This window comes from Nycticebus coucang, chromosome X (assembly GCF_027406575.1).
Source record: "Nycticebus coucang isolate mNycCou1 chromosome X, mNycCou1.pri, whole genome shotgun sequence".
Lineage (NCBI taxonomy): Eukaryota > Metazoa > Chordata > Mammalia > Primates > Lorisidae > Nycticebus > Nycticebus coucang.
Window position 1 is genome coordinate 134388538 of NC_069804.1, and position 21794 is coordinate 134410331.

The 21794-nt window shown below is 35.3% G+C and overlaps 1 protein-coding gene across 1 annotated transcript in view; it reads right to left on the bottom strand.

Annotated features, from left to right (window-relative positions):
- Nucleotides 1–18830, bottom strand: part of DNAAF6 (dynein axonemal assembly factor 6) — a 36741-nt gene extending 17911 nt beyond the window's left edge. Inside the window, exons 1-4 of the mRNA XM_053580921.1 lie at nucleotides 18663–18830; nucleotides 14946–15018; nucleotides 11400–11505; nucleotides 8303–8399 (exon numbers count right to left, since the gene is read on the bottom strand). Of these exons, the coding sequence (XP_053436896.1) occupies nucleotides 8303–8399; nucleotides 11400–11505; nucleotides 14946–15018; nucleotides 18663–18830 (444 nt within the window). The remainder of the gene's footprint in view (nucleotides 1–8302; nucleotides 8400–11399; nucleotides 11506–14945; nucleotides 15019–18662) is intronic.
- Nucleotides 18831–21794: the final 2964 nt, after the last annotated feature.

A 21794-nucleotide genomic window follows, 5' to 3' on the forward strand; every position in this document is an offset into this window, starting at 1 on the left:
TCCCATCTCTGAATACTGTCCCCACTTTCCTCTTTTCTTTGGTCACCCCTCAAGTATTCATCTTTTCCAAGGTCAGTCTGTGACTCTGCTCGCATGGAGTCAGAAGTTTTTGCCAGGTCCAGCCCAAGAATTCTGAACCAGGTGATTTAGATATTTTAATGAAACTCCTCAAAATGACATCATCAAAATATAAAATTACTGTGTACAAGGTATCCTTTGACTTTATTCCATCCCTGATCTTAAGCCCATCTCAGACTCTCTTTCCAAACTCTCTCTCTCCCCAACCCTGACTCTCTCATTATGAGGGACTTTTATTGTTAACTGTACTAATTTTAGTATTGTTTAAAATTTTATACATATATTACTTTCATAATCAGAAATATATTAAGTCTATACAATTAGATTAACTTTTAGGGAGAGATTTATTCTCCCTCCCACCACCACCATTATGAAGGTTTGTTATTATATTAACTATAAATGTATGTATATTACTGAGAGAAATTTAGTTGAAGGTTTACTTTTTTGCTTGGAACTGATAATGAAGAATCATATTACAGCTTCAATGTCCTTCTCCCTGCCACATGGTCTGATATATGACCAAACAAGTTTAGCATCATCAGAAACCTTACTAAAAATACCTCCAAATACAAAAACAAGTGTCCATCCTCTATAATTTTAAGTGGAAAGGAAAATCCATTTTATTACAAATCTGTCAAATCTATTCATTAAAAGTAAAATGAACATAACTGTTTTAACCTTAGGAGAGAAGAGAAATCAGGATTTGAAAAGCAAACCATTCTAGAAATAAGTGAATTCTTGGAAGATGAGCTGACATTTTGCTCAGAATGATTGATAGCCCTTTTTGAGATAAATACATGTGATAAACATGTGGCTCCTGGTTGTGTCTGCCAGATGGTGACTGACTTCTATCCATCCCTGATTTCAACTCCATTCTCAGTGAGATTTAGGGATGAGGGGAGGCTCATTACCCAGGGAGGAGATGACAATGAAAAAAATACAGGCTTAATGATTTGTTTTTTAGGTCACATCAGAATGTCCTCTTATCAATATAGATCCATTAAAGTAGGACACAAAAATATTATGTATCCATTCTAGCTTGGACAGCACCAAGCTATCTGCAAGCTGTTTTCCTCCCTCCTTAAAAAAAAAAAAAAAAAACCACACAAAAAACAAAGAGTAATTTGGCAGAATGCCAATAACTTTGGCTAGCCCCACGATTTTTGGATTTTAGATATAGTCTGCTGTTCAACACCCATGAGTGAAAATGAGAATCCACTGACCTATTTCCCCAACGCACCACCCCATTTCCTGCCCCAAATAGATCTATAGAGAAACTGCACTATCTTCCTACCTATCTTTAATAACTGGAACCCAAGAGGTCCGGTACCTCAATCACTCCTATTCTCAGGAGTAGTCAGGTTTCCACTGTGTTCTACCTTGTTTCTATGACAAAATTTTTTTTTTGGAGACAGAGTCTCACTTTGTCACCCTCGGCAGAGTGCTGTGGCATCACAGCTCACAGCAACCTCCAGCTCCTGGGCTTAGGCGATCCTCCTGCCTCAGCCTCTGGAGTAGCTGGGACTACTGGCACCCGCCCGGCTATTCTTTTGTTGCAATTTGGCCGGGGCCGGGTTTGAACCCGCTACCCTCGGTATATGGGGTCGGTGCCCTACTCACTGAGCCACAGGCGCCGCCCTCTATGGCAAATTTTTTACTTCCCCCATCATCTTTGTTGGTATCTCCGAAGCCATGCCACAATCCAGCCTCACTTCACTGATCTATTTCTTCGATTTTCAATACTTGGCTTAAAACTGGAGTAATACTTTACAATGCTGCTGTTTCAACTCTGTCTCTGATTATTGACCTCATCCCAAGGGGTCAACCTATTCTATCTCCAATTAGCCACATTCTGCAAGTTTCATAGAATTCCTCTCAACCTACTTGTGCGCACACACACAGACATACACTACCTGAAATCAGTTCTACTTCATTCTAATCCTGATGCAAAGCCAGCAATCTGTGGCCGTATAGTGTTACTCCTGCAGAGAGCAAACACTATCAACTCTGAAAATCAACATCTCTAGTCCATTTCTTCCTCTTGTGTTCTCTATAGATTTGGCTTTCTAATAGCCTACCGGACACTTCCTCCATTTCCTACTGGCACTTCAAACTCAGTATAACCAAAAACTTACTATCTTTCTCTTAGAACTCCTCTGTATTCTTCCTGTTGCATTCCATATCTCACCCCTGAAGCATGCAAACAAAACCATGCTTTGATTGCTTACTCTCATTCCAAAAGTAATAAATGGAAATTGTGGAAACTATGGCAAAGTCATATGAGAAAAAAAAGTTTACCATTCAGAGCTGTATCTTGATTACTGTTGTCACCATTCACCCTAGTCACCTAAGCTAGAAATCTATTTCTCTCTTACAAATCCCATTCGACCACTTTTCAAGTCCTATCAATATTACCTCCAAAATGTCTACTGAAGTCATTTTTTTTCTGTCTATCCCCACCGCCATAGTCCAGGGTCTTACTTCTCTTATCTAGACAAGTACAATTGCCTGCCTGATTTTCCTACTTCCTACCACAATCACCACCAAATTTAATCTTCACAACACCACTAGTGTTGTTCTGAAATATGTATCCAATAATTTTACTCACTTGCTTTAAAACATTTACTGACTCTAATGCCCGTAAAATAAAGTCCAACTTTCCTGATATCTTAGTCTACTTGCGCTTCCATAGCAAAATATTATACCATAAACTAGGCATTTTAACTATAACTAACAGAAATTTTTTTCTCACAGTTTTGGAGGCTAGAAGTCTGAGAGCAGGGTGTCAGCATGGTTGGGTTTCAGTGAGAGTCTTTTTCCTGATTTGTAGATTGGTACCTTCTTGCTACCTTTTTTCATGCTTTTCCCACTCTGCTTGGACAGCTTTTCGCCCTTTGCTACCTGAAAAACTACTATCTGTCGTTCAATTGTCCAGGTCAAAAGCCGCCTCTATTGTAAAGTCGGCTTAGATTTCCTCTTTTTTGCACTCATATCACTTTGCATATACTTTTATCAATTTCGAATGGCCTGGATTCAAATCTGCCAGGTTCTCAATGCGTGTCCTTCAGCAAGTTATTTGTTTAGGCTTCGATAACCTCATCTGTAAAATGGGGGTCATAATAGCACCTATTTCACACAGTTGGTGTGGGGATTAATGAGTTGATGTGTGTAAAGTTCTTAGATAAATGCTTGGCATATAATAAGCATTATATAAATTGTTCACTATTGACATTACTATTACGCCATAGCAAGTGAAACAATAAAGCCAAAAATGTTCATTTATGGAGTGAAAATGTAGGGAAATGGGAAATGGTTCCACTATGGCACTCCAGTGACCTTGCGCTAGTCACATAGGCCACGTAGGCAAACTTAAACTACGGTGAGATCTTGGTCTTGGCAGAACATTCTGTGATCCTCCCTGGACATGGGAAGATAAGTAGTCTTGTGAGCTGCCTTAATACTGTTTCTTATCTTTTCTACCTTGAAGGAGGCTGCTGTGAAGCAGTTTCACATCCTCCTCCTTGATTCCGGTAAGGCACAGAACTCTCCACCTCCCTCCCTCACTTGGGAACAGATGCAAACTATAAAACAGCTAACTGCAGGCTAGAGTGGGTTCTTCAGCAACAGAGCGCCCCACTGCCCGTGGTGCCTGTCATCTGGCCCGTTTGGTTCAATGTCTTCCTGTGAGCAAAGAAATACAGCGATCTGACACCATACAGATCCTGCTGTTGCTGTCTGTGTAAGTAACAAACTCTTATCATTTGGGGGTCATTGTTTTCTTATTTGATGAATCCAGGAATGTCTGGCAAGCCCACCTACTAGCTGCCACTGCCTTACTGCTTATGGACTGTTTAATATCTTAACAGTAAGCTCCTTGAGAGAAGAAGAAGTTTGTCTATTTTGTTCAACATTGTGTATCCAGTATCTGGCCCATAGTATCTGGCACGTAGTAAGTGTTCAATAAGTATTTGTTGAACTAAAAAAATTATAGCAAACAATGAAACATATGTATTCAAAGATATATAGTCAAGGATGTGTATCAAACCCATGAGAGTGGGAGCTTTGTGGGGAGGGATGGATACCACAGCTAGAGGATGAAAGAGACAATAAAAACAAAATAAAACAAAGTGCCCTCTACTCATGAGGTTTAAAGAAAAGTGTATACAAGGCTGGACAATTAAGTTCCCAAACTTCTAGAAAAATGCTACATACCTCTAGAAAAAGTGCTACATACTTCATTGCTGAGTATCACTATGGTCACCAGGTAGACAGTCGGAGTACTTTAAAGGTGACCATAGTAATACTCAGCAATGAGGTATGTAGCACTTTTTCTGGGATGAGTTTGCGAACTTAATTGCCTGGCCTTATATCTTACCTAGGAAGAAGAAGCTCTCTAGCTTTCTTATTATTCTTCCATTAATTTCTACGAGTACTTGATACCTTGTAAGTCTGACCTTAGTTTTTCAACTAATATAAGGAGAGATTAGATTAACATCTTTCAAACTGTTTACCAAGCAACCCTAGTCATTTTCCTGAGAGCTGCCTCATGAGTGGTAGTACCTCTTTAATTAAGGCAGTGGTACTTTTATGTGTTTTATACATTGGGATTTCTTATAGAATTTTGTTTGAAGAAAAATCTGGATAGCCAAAAAACAAAACAAAACAAACCCATAAATCACTGACTTAGGGAAACTTGGGAGTAAACAGCAGAGGATAATAATAGGGCAAGCAGAATGTGAATAGTGGGGCTCTTTGGGCTTGGGGTTAAAAGGAAGGTTTGATGAAGATATACATATTCTTGGCTTGGCACCCGTAGCACAGTGGTTACAGCACCAGCCACATACACTGAGGCTGGTGGGTTCGAACCTGGCAGGGGCCAACTGCAACAAAAAAGTAACCAGGTGTTGTGGCGGGCACCTGTAATCCCAGCTACTGGGAGGCTGAGGCAAGAGAATAACTTGAGCCCAGGAGTTTGAGGTTGCTGTGAGCTATGATGCCACAGCACTCTACTGAGGGCAACATAGTGAGACTCTGTCTCAAAAAAAAAAAATATATATATATATATATATACATATTCTTAATTCAGAATTTTGTTTAGGACCATCACTTTCATTTAGGATTCATAAATTTTATTTTCTTTTTTGAAGTCTAGGGAGAGTAAAGGAAAGGACGGTCTTTGTGAACGTTTAACTCCCAAACCATTCCTTGTGCTTAAACAGATTATATTCCTATTACCTTCCTCAGCTTAAGCAAGGGCTTTCATCTTAAAGTCTCTGGATTATAATGTTATATATAGACCAGGACCCAAATAAGATATTTAGCCAATTCTAAGGTGCACATTATATATTTTTTGATATTAAGATGCATCATACAATCAATGCATACATTTGATGTGATAGTGTACCTGTTTTTCCTCTTAAGGGTTGTCATTAAATAAATGGCACATTTACCACTTGATGATGTTTCAGATTCAAGGACACATCATATTAACAGGAATGATAAGCATATAAAGTGGAGCAAAACATACTTGATATAGGTTCAATTACCTCTTTACCCTGAGTCTTACTAGGGGGATAAAGCAATGAGGGTGGAGGTCATCATTAATATACCCACAGGATAAAATTCAAGCTACAAATTGGGATATTTTTATTTTTTGAGAGTCAGCCTATCACTACACTATTGCCCACACTTAATTATCCTTTTTATACTAACTGCTTACTCAAATATGTGCTATTTCGTGCCTGGATACTTTTTCATGTATTCTTATCTCTGCTTGGAATGCCATTCTTGGAATCTTGTCCATTGTAGAAACACTATCTATCCAAATAGAGTTGATCTTTTCCTGCTTTCTGTCACTAGATACCTGATATATGAGTCTAAATTTGTACTTACCATACTGAACTACAATGATTTATTAGGTATCCATCTCCTTTCCTGTAAATTCCTTGAGGAAAATTGACTGTTTCCTATTTATTTTTGTATCTCTCATACTTAAGACACCACCTGGTATGGAGTAGCATTCACTAAGTATTTAAAGACTGAATAAATAAACAAAGAAAAATAAAGGGTAATAATGGAAAGAAAGAGAAAAAGAACAGTATATGAACAGTAAAGTGCCATAGCACCAACAAATGCTTTATTTGCTGCTTCCATTCGGTGGTATCCATGCCTTATCTAAACCTTCTGAACTCTTAGTGGACTTACAACTGTTTACACTGAGTTTAATTCTTTTTTTAATTTTAATTTTTTTATTAAGTCATAAATACATAAATCATGTATACATTAATGCATTTACAGGATACAATGTGCTGATTTTATATGCAATTTGGAATGATTACATCAAACTGGTTAACATAGCCTTCACCTCACTTACTTAAATTATTGTGTTAAGACATGTATACTCTACCCTTAATAGATTTGACATGTACCCTTGGAATATGCACCATAGGTGTGGTCTCACTGTTGAGTTTAATTCTTAATAATAAAATTACTTTATGTTAGTTTTATCTCCTCAGTTGATTATAAATTCATTAGCAGAAAGTAGCAAGTCTTCTTCTGTATGTCTTTATTGCATTGTATACTCCTATTATGAAGTGTGATTTAGTTTCCAAGATTCTTCATTCAGGGTATGTTTATTATTAAAACTAGTAGCAATTTGCATGAGAGAAATGGAAAGGCTAGCAACAGTTTTACTTATTTAAGGCTTAGAATTTCTCCAGAATTTACAGCAATCCCTAACACTAGACACCAAACACAATTTTATAGTAATTTAAGAGAGAGATATTCAAATGTTACTGCTAAAACCTTGAGAGCTAATTACTTCAAGATTACTTGAAACCTTAACTCATTAGAGTTTGAAAAATCTCCTTAGGTACTTAAAGTCACTATTCCCATTATGTAACTTGATTCAATTGAATGTCTTAGATTTTGCTATTAAGAGAAAACCTGAAGTTTATGCAAAAGAGAGATTCCATTTATCACTGCTTTAAGGAAAGAATATTAAGCATCTCCCATGGGCACCTCAATATTCTATAATATATTGTAAGAGAGAAGGAAAGAAAAATAGAAACATAGCCCCTGAACTCAAAAAATAATTTTTAACCCAAGACTTACTTGTGTATGTTGTCAAAATGCTCAGACTTTTCGGAAAGATTATTATGACAATGAAATAATCAAAAGTAAGGTGGTATCTTTGATACTTTTGGTATTGTTATTGCTATTATATATACAGTGACTTGGCAGAGGATGCTCCTCCCACATTCTATAATGTTATTCAGATAGGGGAGCCAAGTAACATTTTAGATGTCTTCTTAGTATTTTTAATCAGACGTTCAGATTCAAAAATTAGGAAGAAAATCAACTTTTAAATGTCCCATTGCAATCTGAATCATTATAACATAAAAATAAAAGTTAAAAACAGATTCAGGTCGGGAGGCTGAGGCAAAAGAATGCCTAAGCTCAAGAGCTGGAGGTTGCTGTAAGCTGTGATGCCACAGCACTCTACTGAGGACAACAAAGTGAGACTCTGGGGCGATGCCTGTGATTCAAAGGAGTAGGGTGCCGGCTCCATATGTCAGAGGTGGTGGGTTCAAACCCAGCCCCGGCCACAAACTGCAAAAAAAACTAAAAAATCAAACTGAGACTCTGTCTCTAAAAAAAAAGACAGATTCAGGGAAGGAAATATTTCATTCTGATTGCCTTTCAATTCATCAGAAGTTATATCCAATCAGATGGTATGCGCGGGACAGAATGAAGGTGAAAGAAAATTCAGTCCAATCAGATTGAGCAGTTTTAACAGGAATAGAAATCCTGTGTTGTGTCATATTATTTCATTATGTTTATTTATAAATCTTATACAATATATAGAAATTTGTTTACTTTGTACATGTTACTATTTTATTTATTTAATTTTATTTAATTTTACTTTTTCAGATGAAGTTTTTGCTATATTTCCCAGGCTGGTCTCAAACTCCTGGCTCAAGCAATCTTTTCACTTCAGCCTCCTTAGTAGCTGTGATTATAGGTACATGCCACCATGCCTACCTTCATGTTATCAATTTTAAAGTATCCATAACACTATTCCCCTAGTATCTGAAACACATCAACCACTATTTTTAAAGAGTTTATAGCCTTGTCTACAATATTTTATACACACACACACACAGAGTCAGTCAATTTAGCTACAACAGTCACATAGAAATGGGGAAGGGGAGAAGAGGCTTACCACTAGATCCTTACAACATGCTGTTGAAGAGTCCTTTCTTGTCAGTCCCAGGAATACATCCTCAGTTCCCACATGCTGTTTGAATACAATCTCATATCTGAAAAAATGTCAATGATAATAGAGACTCAAAAGCAAAAGCAATTTCCTGTCACAGAGTGGAAAGCTAGAAACTTATGAGGATACCTATTACAAAAAAAAGGACTAAATAAATAAATTGCTTGAAGTTTTCCAGGCATGTAGTAGAATATAAAGGAAAAGAAGCCTAAAAATGCAGTCAAAAATACCAAACACTGAAAATGAGGATTGTTACTACTACTTTATCTAAAATAAAGTATAACTGTTTTAGAGAGACACAAATAAAATGGATTGAGAGGAATTCCAATAAGATTCTAATAAGATTAAAAGTAGAAGGGAAAAAAAGGAAGGTTTGTTCTTGCAAAACAATGGCTTAGAAAAATATTGGGTCCATAACCCAAGGTTTGATGGAAATACTGGTCTGCTAAGTTTAAACCACAAAGTAGAGTTAGAAAATCCAGGTTTAGTACTGTTCCTGTCATTAACTGTGGACCTTTGGTTAAGTCACAAACTCATTCTGCATTTGTATGATTTGTGGGAGAGGTCAGTTTGAACTAAATTGTCTCTCTATGGTCTTTTCCACCTCTAAAATTTTACAACAGAAACTTTTAACTAATAATGCAGTCAGAACAGCTACACTATGGTGTTTAGAATCTAGTCCTACAGACAGTTCAATGGAAGATTTTCCTGGTATTTCACTTTACACCTGGCAAGTCTTTCCTTCTCTCTTAATTTGGGCCCCTACGGATAGAATGGTTTCTAGAAGCACCCAGCAATAAGGTACCCTATCTCTTCTTATAGCATGAAACAAACCTTTATAAATTCTATTTTTCTGCTTAATTCTACCCTAGTGAAGAAATAGCAAATCTCTGGATAGGAAAACTAAAGGACTAGATCGAACTTCTGACCATTTGCAAATAGGAATGGCCTGAGAATGAAAAAGGAATTTTCTGAGTTTGAACAAGACTAACAATAAGTGACTATTTGATATGGGGCACTTTTCTCTTAATAGACTATAATATCTCCTAAGTATGTACAAAGGTGAAACCAGGTTAAAACAATCAGAAGTGATTGATCCATATGCTCATGGCACTTCCCACATGGATTTTTCGGAAACAACTCCTCTTAATCCTGGGTTCCAGACATAATTTTCCAGCTGCTTACTATATATGTTTGCTCGGATGTCCCAAAAGCACCTCAGAGTCCACACGTACAAAGCCAAACTTATTTCTTGCTTTTCATTCACCTATAATTCCTATCAAAGTTATTGCATCACCATTTACTCAGTCACTCAAACTGGTGATTTTAGTATCATCCTTTGTGCTTTCCTCTCATCCATTTTATCTAAGCAAATACCAAATCTGCAAAATTCTCAAAGATCTCATACTTCTCCCCAAGGCCAGTGCCTTAGCTCAGGCCCTTGTTATTTTTATTTTATTTTTTTTTTTTGTGGTTTTTGGCCAGGGCTGGGCTTGAACCCGCCACCTCCGGCATATGGGACCGGCGCCCTACTCTTTGAGCCACAGGCGCCACCCGTTATTTTTTTTTTATCTGGCCACTTGTGATTCTTCTTTTGTGAACTTCCTGTTCATGTTAGTTATTCATTTTCCTCTGTACCCACTGGAACATTTTGAAATGCATTTTTAGAAGGTAGAAAATAAAGATAAAAAATCGTATAAAACAATTTCCTCATATCTTGACTGGAGTTATTATTCATTTAAAGCTTTCATGGATGTTCTATCTACAAGAACATCAAATATCAGGATGAAAAGTGAAAAATTTACTCAAATTTGAAGCTTACTGCATGTGGATGTTTGACATTCTTAAGACAATATGACAAATGAGTGACTGAATTCTTACCTTTTATATGGATATGTGGGCACTATGTAAACATAAGCTGAGATTTACTCTCTTAATTCTTAACATGCAGACAGAAGTATTGTTATAAAATCTCCTTTGATTTTTTATGATGTTTATGATTTTGACATTTTTTATTTGAAAGCTAGATACATTTCTAGTTAGTTATCTACAGTTTCCCACTGCTTCTATTTTCAGAATTTGTATAGAAGATGAAAACATAGTTTTTTTCCTGTTTTAACATTGGACAGTTTTGTAGTCAGAATTAGAAATAGAAAAGCTGTCAGATCACTTGCCATAAAAGTCTTTAAGTATTTATAAAATACATTATAATTTAGTAAATATTGGCTTTGTTTCTCTTTTCTAGCTATTCTAAATATTCAACCAATATATATTCTAAATATATATATAGTTAAAGCTTAGTCTATTTGACTATTTTATTTTTATTTATTTTTTAATTAAGTCATAGCTGTATACATTTATGCAGTTTTGGAGTACAGTGTGCTGGTTTTATATACAATTTGAAATACTTTCATGAAATATGCATATAAACACCCTTTAAGTTCTTTAAAAGTATGAGTGATTTTAAAATCAGAATGAAAGACTTTTTATGATAATTCTAAATTTCATATTTATAATTTGATGATATTGAAAAGGATATAAAGCAAGACTTGAATCCTGCTTGCAAAATACATTGACTACTAAGTTTAATCTTGAAATATCTAGTAAATAAGTCTAAGTGGTAACTGTTAATTGGAAGAATCTTTTACTGAAATTGTAGAACATTTGAGTAATTAAAAGCAGGTCGTTGACTCGTAAACATGGCATAGAAATTTAGTTGCTTGCAATTAATGGGTTGGTTTTATCCCACTGTTAGTTCTACATTATATAACTCACTGACATTAAATATAAATTTATAATGGAAATGACTGTATTTTTCTTTCAGTTATTATAAATAATAACTGAAAGGAAGATGTTATGTTTTATCATTTATTTCTATTCTAGAAGGAAAAAAAATCATCAATTACCTGCCTTCTGTGTGTTGCTGCAGTTTTATCTTTTTTGTAGTATAAGTTACTTTATGAATCTTGTCAAAAATTGAATGGTATCAGATGACACATCTTACTTAAACCCCTAAACACATTTCTGGCTCCATTTGACTTACTCCGGGTTTTCTCTATCGTCCCACAAATCATCATGCTCTGCTCCTTCTGGAACCTCTTCTGGATTCCAAATGTCCTCGCTATTTTCCTCATGGGTTTGAGGGATGACTGTGAAGAAAGGGAAGATAAAACTGAAGCTGTTGGTTGTTTTTCTCCTCTAAATTGCCCTGTTCTTCTTCACCTTCAGTTTGGGATAACTGAAGTAAAACATTCTCTATTTGTAATCATTAGCTCTTTTTTTTCTGGTCAAAACAAGCTAAATTAGTAACAACTAGCATTAGATATTTTTGTCATATGGAACAAATACATTGCAGAATTGTAATAACCACTGTAGAAAATTGGAAAAAGCACATAAATAAAAGGAAGAAAATAATCTACCATCCGACTGCCTGGAGATAATCAATGTTAGCATTCTGGTGTGTATCTTTCCAGTCTTCCAGTTTTAATCTCTCTCGCCCCCAATTCCTGTCTCTCTCTATATATATACGCAAATGAATATTACACAGTTTTTTCAGAAACATAAATAAGATGTAAAAATATAATCAATCCAATTTGAATAGAAATGTCTTATCTTACATTGTGTTTTACTATACAAAAATCCTTTGATATCTTTTTCATGCAAATATGATATAATTCTTAAAACAAGAGAAATGCAAATCAAAACTACTTTGAGATATCATCTAACTCCAGTGAGACTAGCCTATATCACAAAATCTCAAGACCAGAGATGTTGGCGTGGATGTGGAGAAAAGGGAACACTTTTGCACTGCTGGTGGGAATGCAAACTAATACATTCCTTTTGGAAAGATATATGGAGAACACTTAGAGATCTAAAAATAGATCTGCCATTCAATCCTGTAATTCCTCTGCTGGGCATATACCCAGAAGACCAAAAACCACATCATAACAAAGATATTTGTACCAGAATCTTTATTGCAGCCCTATTCATAATTGCTAAGTCATGGAAAAAACCCAAGTGCCCATCGATCCACGAATAGATTAACAAATCGTGGTATATGTACACCATGGAATACTATGCAGCCTTGAAGAAAGATGGAGACTTTACCTCTTTCATGTTTACATGGATGGAGCTGGAACATATTCTTCTCAGTAAAGTGTCTCAAGAATGGAAGAAAAAATATCCAATGTATTCACCCCTACTATGAAACTAACTTAGGACCTTCACGTGAAAGCTATAACCAAGTTACAACCTAAGAACAGGGGGAAGGGGGAAAGCTTGGGGAGAGAGGAGGGAGGTGGATAGAGGGAGGGGGATTGAAAGGATCACACCTGTGGTGCATCTTACAAGGGTACGTGTGAGCCTTGGCAAATGTGGAATGTAAATGTCTTGGCAAAGTAACTAAGAAAATGCCAGGAGGGCTATGTCAACTAATGAGATGAAAATGTGTCAAATATTCTATGAAACAAGTGTATGGTGCCCCATGATCATACTGATGTACACAGCTATGATTTAATAAAAAATAATAATAATAATAATATCAAAGAAAGTGAAAGCAGTGGATACAATGATTATTTTTTAATCAATTATTTTCCTCATATAGACATGAGCTTTAAAGAGAATCTATCATTTGTCCTTTATGCAGAACTGAGCATGTGCTTGGGTTTCTACATGTCATCTTTAAATATTTAACAGTAGATAGGCTCCAGGAGGTATGCAAAACCCCAGCTTACATTTGTTCTAACCATTGTGGCACCAAATGGAGACCAGCATTAACAGCGAAACATTACTTTGAGTCCTTTTAAGCGTTCTCAGAAATGTACTCAATTGTCAGGTTTTCAATTCTGCCAATTCTTCTGAAATTATCTGCTTCTATCTCTCATGGACTTTGTAAAGCCTAACTATAGACTTACGCATAACATTTTACAAATGAATCATTACCCTCAGAATTCAGAGATTATTAGGCCTACATTATCAGAAATACAGACTGCACAGAAATACATCAAATTTGAACTAGTCCTTCATGGAGTGAATATCACTTGAGTAAGGCAAATAGCCTCTTGAATATGAACAGCAATAATAACTGAAATTTAAAAACCGTCCTCAGACCTCATTTTAGCCATTATTTTAAACATTTTTTCCAGATAAAATCTTTCACAATTAGCTAAATTGATGAACAAAATTCTTCTCCCTGCTCATCTTCTGGTTAACAGTAATCATGACCAACAGAAAGCCTTCTATATTTTTCAAGATTTGTAAAATGTTCAACTCTGATGTATAGGCCAAAATACTGGGAAAACATAAAAAAATTATTCTGGTTTATTAGGCCTATGATTTTATAAGTAGCCATGCAAACTTTATAAGCATGTTAATGCAAGATAAAATTATATAGTTTTTTTTTTTTTTTGCAGTTTTTGGCTGGGGCTGGGTTTGAACCTGCCACCTCCGGCATATGGGGCCGGTGCCCTACTCCTTTGAGCCACAGGTGCCACCCAAAATGATACAGATTTTTATTGTTTTCTCTAAAAATCTATTAGGTCAATCAGGGGAGGAACTCTTTCTGTTTTGATATGCATCATTTTGATCATATTGCCTGATACATAATAGGCTTTCAATTAATATTTATTGAAGCTAAGTGTGGTAGCTCCTGCCTGTAATCTCAGCACTTTGGGAGGGGCCAACATGGGAGGATCCCTTGAGGCCAGGAGTTTGAGACCAGCCTGGGCAACGTGGCAAAACCCCATTTTCACACAAAAAATAAAATATTATCTGAGTGTGAGGGCATACACCTGTAGTCTTAGCTACTCAGGAAGCAGAGGTAAGAGGATTGCTTGAGCCCAGGAGTTCAAGACTACGGTGAGCTATGATTATGCCACTTCATTTCTGGCTGGGCAACAGAATGAGACCCTGTCTCAAAAAAATATTGAATGAATTAATGGATAAATTCTATGAAATTGCAAGAATATAGGAGGCTAGAAGGTGAAGAAGCTAACTAAGCATCTTGGCATATAGTCCCTTAAAAATAAAAATTATCTAATCACACATGACTTTCTTGGTCTTCTATCTCAGAAAATATGCCAAGGCATGTGGATAAACCTAGGCATATTCATTTCCATTATTTAAAAAAGTACTTACCTCCAGAAGTAAAGTAAAAACATCCTTGTATGTAAATGGCTATTTATCATTTCCATGATTATTTTAGTTCAATTTTTTTCTTTTTTATTAATTTTTAATTAATAAATAGTATATATTTATGATGTATATAGCATTCTGTTTTGAAATACATATGTGTGTGTATATATATATATAGTGGGGAATGGTTAAATCAAGGTAATTAACATATGCATTACCTCATATACTTATCATTAATTTGTGATGAGAACACTTAAAATCTAGTCTTTCAGCAACTTTCAAGTATACAATATGTTGGTTTTTTTTTTCTTCTTTTTTTTTTTTAATTGTTGGGGATTCATTGAGGGTACAATAAGCCAGTAACACTGATTACAATACAATATGTTGTTATTTAGTTACGCTCCCTATAATTTTTCTGCCAAGGAAAAGATTATATTGATCTGTATTGCTTTGTTACCTTTGAACTCTTCCTTTTTTGGTGGTCCAATATTCCCAGGACCCATGGCTCCAATACAAGATGAACAATTTGCCTGGAGAAGAAAAAAAGAAGTCCAATTATTGCTGGTATAATCTATATGACTAGCAATATTTTAAATTTGATAAACTTTCCATCTAAAAAAACTCAGAGTGCTTTCCAGTTCAATTACCCATCATTACTATACAACAGAGAGACAGATGCCAAGCATTATTTTGAATGTGCTTTCCTTGTCCTTTCAAAAAATATTCTTGAATATTTTAAGAATTTTAAAATATTTTAAAATTATTTAAAATTTTAAATAGACTCTAGGACAGAATTGATCTTTAGTCAGACTAAATCCCCAGTTTTAGCTCAGTGAATTATGTATCCCTGGGGATGAAGAATGAGCTGCATTCATCTCTATGAAGGTCACAACCTAGTGTTAGTATAAAAGCATCAACTCTTTTAAGTGTCTAGTTGTAGTTAGATGGGGATAGAAGTATGAGAAAGTAGAGGCTAAGCATTTAGACTTCTAATGATCCATTCAAAAGTCCTGATAACTGCTTTTAATTCTTTCACTCTGGGTATAAAGCACTTTTCTCTCCTGCCACCTCATGACACTTAACGAGTGGATTTAAACAGCAGCTCCAAATTAATAGTGTGAAATATATGCTGAAGCATTTCAGTCTTTACACAAATTTATTTTGTCATCTTCTGTACAAGCATGTATACCCCCAACAGGACTGCCCCTGACTCAACAGTACAAGATCAAGCTTCATTTTTTTTTTCAATTAAGTATAACATATATTACATCATCAGTATAGTGGCATCACCTCATTGGCCCCTCTCAGGGATTTTTTTTTTTTTGATACTTCAAGAAAATCCCAATTTCTAGTAAGAACAATTTTATTAATAATTGTATTAGTAATTGTTCTTACTGATGTCAGACCCTACAGCTTCAACTCACTCCATTGCTGGAAGCAAAAACATTCTTACTTTCTTGGGTGCTAGCAGAGAATCACTTCTCTCTCTACTTTCTCAGGTCCCTGCCTTCATCTCCTAAGGATTCAAACATGTACAGAAGTTGGAATGTCCTGTTTGGATCAGGGAGTCTTGTCTGTCCTTGAAAACTGGTGGAACTGCTCACCTGGGTCTTTATTATGCTTAACTATTTCAATAATTATAAATCAAAACTTAATCTACAACATCTCAAGCATCTGAGACAGTAACAATTCCTTTCCAAAAAGGTGTTTCAAAAGTGCTATGTCTGCAATAAAGGTGTTACAGACCTTTTAATGTGAGGATCCCAAGACAATATTCAGGAGTTTTTTTTCTTTTTAATCACAAAGGTCATATAAATGTGTATTACTTTTCTTAAATTATTAATCATTGGAATACTAATAGTCAATCAGGGTAAAGCATTTCTCGAAACTTGAGGGCCTCTTATTTTGTTGAGTGCCTCCTTCCACAGAAAATTTAAATCAGTAGAATTAAATCTTGGACATTCCTGACAAAAATTGGTATGCTCTCCATGGACAGTGATGACTGGATCAGTATATCAGAGTTTCAATTTATTAACTTAATGAAAATAAATGACTAAAAATAAAACTTTGAAGTGAAAAGACAGAATAGGATAATAAAAACACTGAAAACTGTCTGGTAATTGTTTTCTGTAAGAACATCATTTCAGCCTTTACCATGAATCTACAGCCAATTATCTGAACAATTTATCATTGCAATTCATGCCACTTTGTAATATATAAGACGGTTAGAATAGTGAACCTTATTTCCCATAAGCCTTAAGATCCCCTAATGAGTTTGAAAAACTATAGATATATACCCCTTCCAATCTTCCAGGCTCTTAACAATTCATAAAGAAAAAGGAGAGTGTAAATGAACCAATATGTATGCAACAGTTTTCTTGCTGTTTTAAGAGAGTGTGTTTTCAAAAACAAATCACTCTTGTAATCAGCCCTTAGTCCCCAAGATTAATGTATGTTAAAAAATGAAAAGGAGTTTCTCTCCTAGAAAATTTAATGGTTTATTAAAAACATTAATTATTCTCCCACTGTTCTGATACTCTAATTCTATACCCTCTAATAATATCTGTACTATGGCATCTGAATGACCAATTATCTCAAAATTGCTTATAACCCAGATATACAGAATCATACATTATTATAGTAATTTTCCTTTGTAAGTTGTACAATTCAGTAAAATGATGTTAGTCTCTCTATTTTCATAAACACTCATCTTTCCTCCTAGAAACACCTCTAGATGCAAATAAACATCTCTAGCCATAAATGCCAAAGGGAACAAGCTTTGTAAGCAGAGCAAATCCTTATCTCTGAATCTGTTCCAGTTACAAGTTCCCCTTCCCTTTTATTCAAGATCACCATTCCTCAAGTACTTAATATTCCTTTTCCATGTGTCATAACTCTTTCCCAGGATGTAGCCTCCAGAAAATTATCATTTCATTATTTCAACTAAGGTAGCAAAAATGAGCTTGCTTTCCCAATTTCATTAACAACGTTGCTCTTACTTTTTTCTATGTCCTGTTTATTGGCTATATTCATATAAATGTCCTGATTTTCTTTATTTATTTGGCCTCTACTAATTCTTTTCCCCATTAAAGCTTCCTCGTTTTTGATTTTGATTTCAAGGTGACTCAGTTCCTCTCTTCTACAAATTTTATTTCCATTTCATGTTTTATTTAGTTCTGCCCTGTTCCTCCTAAGCTCTTCTCTGAACAATGCAAGTTCAACCCTGTGTCAATACGTGCCACTGAATTTTCTGCCTATTCAGAATATACTTACTTTTGCACATTAAGGCAAACAAGAATTTTGAAAGGAATAAATTGATACATCTTTAAAAGATGATTTATTCATGGTAAACTGGTCATAACAACAAAATACGTCACTGAAATAAATTTATGAAAATTAATATATTGTTAGATTTTTGCCCCAAATTTTGTTTGTCTTATCATAACAGTCTGAGAGCCAAGACTCACTGATATTTAAGGAGTGGGAGAATCAAGAGCAGACAGTTATTAAATAAAAGTGCTTTGTTGTTGTTTTGGGAATACTGGCGGTGACCTTAAAGAGGTCAAAGGTCAGTTCAGGAAAATTTTCTACCCAAAATGAACCCCAAGTTGTTGCTGTAAGCCTTGCTGGCATTACCTGTTAGACTCCACAGCTTTATTTTGGCATGTATCAGGAAGCGAATTTTGGTAGGCTGAATCTAGTTTGTCCCATTATTTGGCTCAAAATATTTTCTGTTTGGCTTTCAAGTGTAGACAAATTTAAAAAAATGTAAGAGATTGGTATTTGTGGGTGCAACTAATACTGTATAATTGAAAATATTTGCTTTATGGAAATACTGTCTAGGCTTAAACAGTCCTATCTACCACTTTGCAATGGTTGTCAAGCATTCTTAGGCCATAAATATAAATGACAAACATTTTGAAATGTGGCTATTGCTACCATAGTTACAGAACTATTTTCCTATTCAGTGTTCAGGTGGTTTAGAAAAAATATAATTATGTTTGCTAGAAATGTACTAGAGGTTATACTCTCATGCATAATAAGCCTTGCAGCCTCCTGTGAACATATCGGATGACACAGTCCTGCTCCCACATTAAGGTGGGAACAAATTGTTCAAATACAGTTCCACAATTTCCCATGAATAGAACTAATTTATCTATAAGTATATGACCACCTGTCCAGAGTCAAAATCATCCTCTTCTTCAGGATTAAGTAGCTTAGAGAGAGCTTGAAAAGCAGTAATTGAAGAAATAGTCTCAATTTCCAGATTTTCAGATTCTATGTTGTGTGCTTCCAGATTTTCAGATTCTATATTGTCTGCTTCCATATTTTCAGATTCCATATTCTAAGGAAGAAGATAATCAGAAAGAGATACTTTACTTTTATTTCTTTTAAAGACATGAAAATTTTGTATTGTCATATCACCCTTCTTTCTCATGGTCACTCCTTTGTCTTTTACACTTCCTAGAAAATCCTCATAAAATCCTTTAGACATACGTTTTTTGCTAACTCACAGACCTGGAACAGCAAGTAAACTCAAGCATTCAGCCTGTTTTATTAAAACATCATACCCAATCTAACAAGCATTTATTGAGCACCTACTATAGTGATTCTCAGGTTTTAGTGTGCTTAAGAATCACTTGGGGAGTTGGTTAAAAATGCAGATTCTTAAGCTCTACCTCTAGAGGAAGTGTGTATCAGTGTCATATAGGTTATGCATCATTATTTGGGAACATATTATCTTAGACTATTTTTTGATCTGTCTCATATATCCTATTTAGGCTGTATATTCCATTTAGCCAGCTGAAAAAGGAAAAGGTGTTGATTGGTGGATATGTTCTCACAACCTTTACTCATGTCACACTTTTTCCTCAGGCAGGCCTGCATCTTCTGCTTTATTTCAATTCTTAATTAACCCTTGATGATGCCTATTATATTGACATTTCAGAACTCTAATGGGTTTGTTCACTGACTTTCTAAGAGTCAATGAAATAATTGTTTTTCTGTTTATGACAGTGACACTATATACGTCTATTGTGAATATTTTAGGAAATACTACATTAAACATATAGCTAAGAAAACTACCTATAATTCACCTTCCAGTCATCATTTGTTCAAATAATCTTTGCAGGCTAGTGGTGTTGACTCGTGCCTGTAGTCCTAGTACTTTGGGAGGCTGAGGCAGGAGGATTTTTTGAGCACAGAAGTTTGAGGTTGTGGTGAGCTATGATGATGCCATTGTACCCCAGCCCAGACAACAGAGTGAGACCCTGTCTCAAAAAACAAAACAAGACAACCAACCAAATATTTGCAGTTATATTCAGAATAGGAAATTCAGGGGCTTTAAAAAACATGCAGGTATCAGACTTTAGTGAATAATCTGAATAAAGACTATAGAATTAGGCCTATTGTTAGTGATTTGGGTATATATAATAGGCATTCTTCTACGGTTCTGCTGATATTTTTTAAAACATTATTTTAAAAAACTAACTCACAGGAAACATTTCTTTAATGCTTTTATTAAATGATGCAAGAAAAAATTTCCATTGGGCCCAGGTGAGTAATACAAAGGGGTCTCAAATGTGTGCTGGTATAGTCACCTGTCAAAATCAATCTGCAAGCAAATAGTGTTTTACAAATCTTCTGTTTTATTATTATTTTGACTTTCTTTTTAAAATAGAAAACTCATCCTAATATCTATTGCAGATGTCAAGAGTAAGAAATATAAATTGCACAGAGGCAATATATCATAGTGGTTAAAAGGGAGAGCTCTGGATTTGTATCCATCATTTACTTTCTTAGCTCTTTCACTTTGGGCACATTATTTAAACTCTCTAAACCTAATTTTCTTTATCTGTAAAATGGGGACAATAATAGGGCATATCTCTTAGTGTTTTTTAAGGATTAAGTAGCCTATTAATACACATAAAAGATCTTGGAACCGTGCCTGGCATATATAGTAAGCACTCTACATATGTCGGCTATTATTAGTTCTTGGAAATTTAATTTTGCTGGGTATGACTATTATGTCTAACAATGATGTGGAATAAGCTAATGATAAAACTCACTACATTGGAAACTCATTAAATTGGAAAAAGTGAAATAAAAGGTGATAAAACCATCTTCTCTCACATTATGGTCTGGTAGTCTGCCATGGAAATTAATAATTGACACAAACTAAACAAAGAAGCTCTTGTTGATATTTTAAAATTCCTACCTGATTATGTGTTCATCAAATATTTACCTAACATTAAAAGCAGAAAGTTTACTGTAACATTTTCTGCCTTTGACAATGACAGGGAAAATGCATCCAGATATCAGATACAATTAGTATTTTGAAATGAGGCTGTACAAATGAGACTTTAAAAACCAAACATGGCAGAAATTGTCTATAATACCAGCATTACCTACTTTACAAAATTGTTTTGATGGCCAAATTACGCAACGTAGGTAAGACTTTGCTAAAACATGAAAAGCTATATAAAATGTCATTATTATCTGGCATATAGTGCCAACACCCATGAATATTTCTATCATGCCATTTGTGAGAGCTCAATGGTGGAGCAATGAAAAGAGAATTAACTGAGACCAGTAAAGCTAGTCTATAAAAAGGTATTTAGAAGTCCCAAGTATAGCACCTGAGGTAGTAATCTGAATTGTAATTCATGGAGTCTTAACTGCTTCAGGGACATGGCAGCAGGAGTTTCCAGATATGAGCAGTGCTTCAGGACAAGTCCTGGTTATAGGGAAACCTATTTGGGGTGAAGTAGGACCCTGACCCATAGGTGGAGGGTATTAGAGGCAGGGTCCAGTTCTTGAGGATTGTGGGGGAGTTAACAGCTAGATGAAGGTTCAGAAGAGAGCAGGGCTCAAAGTTCCAGCCAGAAAAGAGAAAACAAACCAGGTACTGCATCAGCAGTTTTCTCATGTCACCTAGCCACCACAGTGGAGGTTACGAAGGAAGTGTACTTATGGTTCATTACGTTCACTGGATATTGGAGTTAGGAAAAGTAAATTAATTCTAAATCCCTACCGGTTAGTTGGGAAGGAACTCTGGCCTTGTTCTCATTAGATGAGAAGCAGGGCAGTGTGGGCAATGAGAAGCTATCCCTGCGGACTGAACATCTTCAATAACTGGAGCTGCCACACAGTCAGAAGTTGATGAATACTGAATGAAGCATGATTAAATTCATATGAATATTGTATTTCAAAATAGTCCCTTGGAAGGTTATAGATTGATGTAAATTGCGCTATCAATGCTCAAAATATTTTGGAATTGTCTTCATATGTATCACCAAGAAAACAG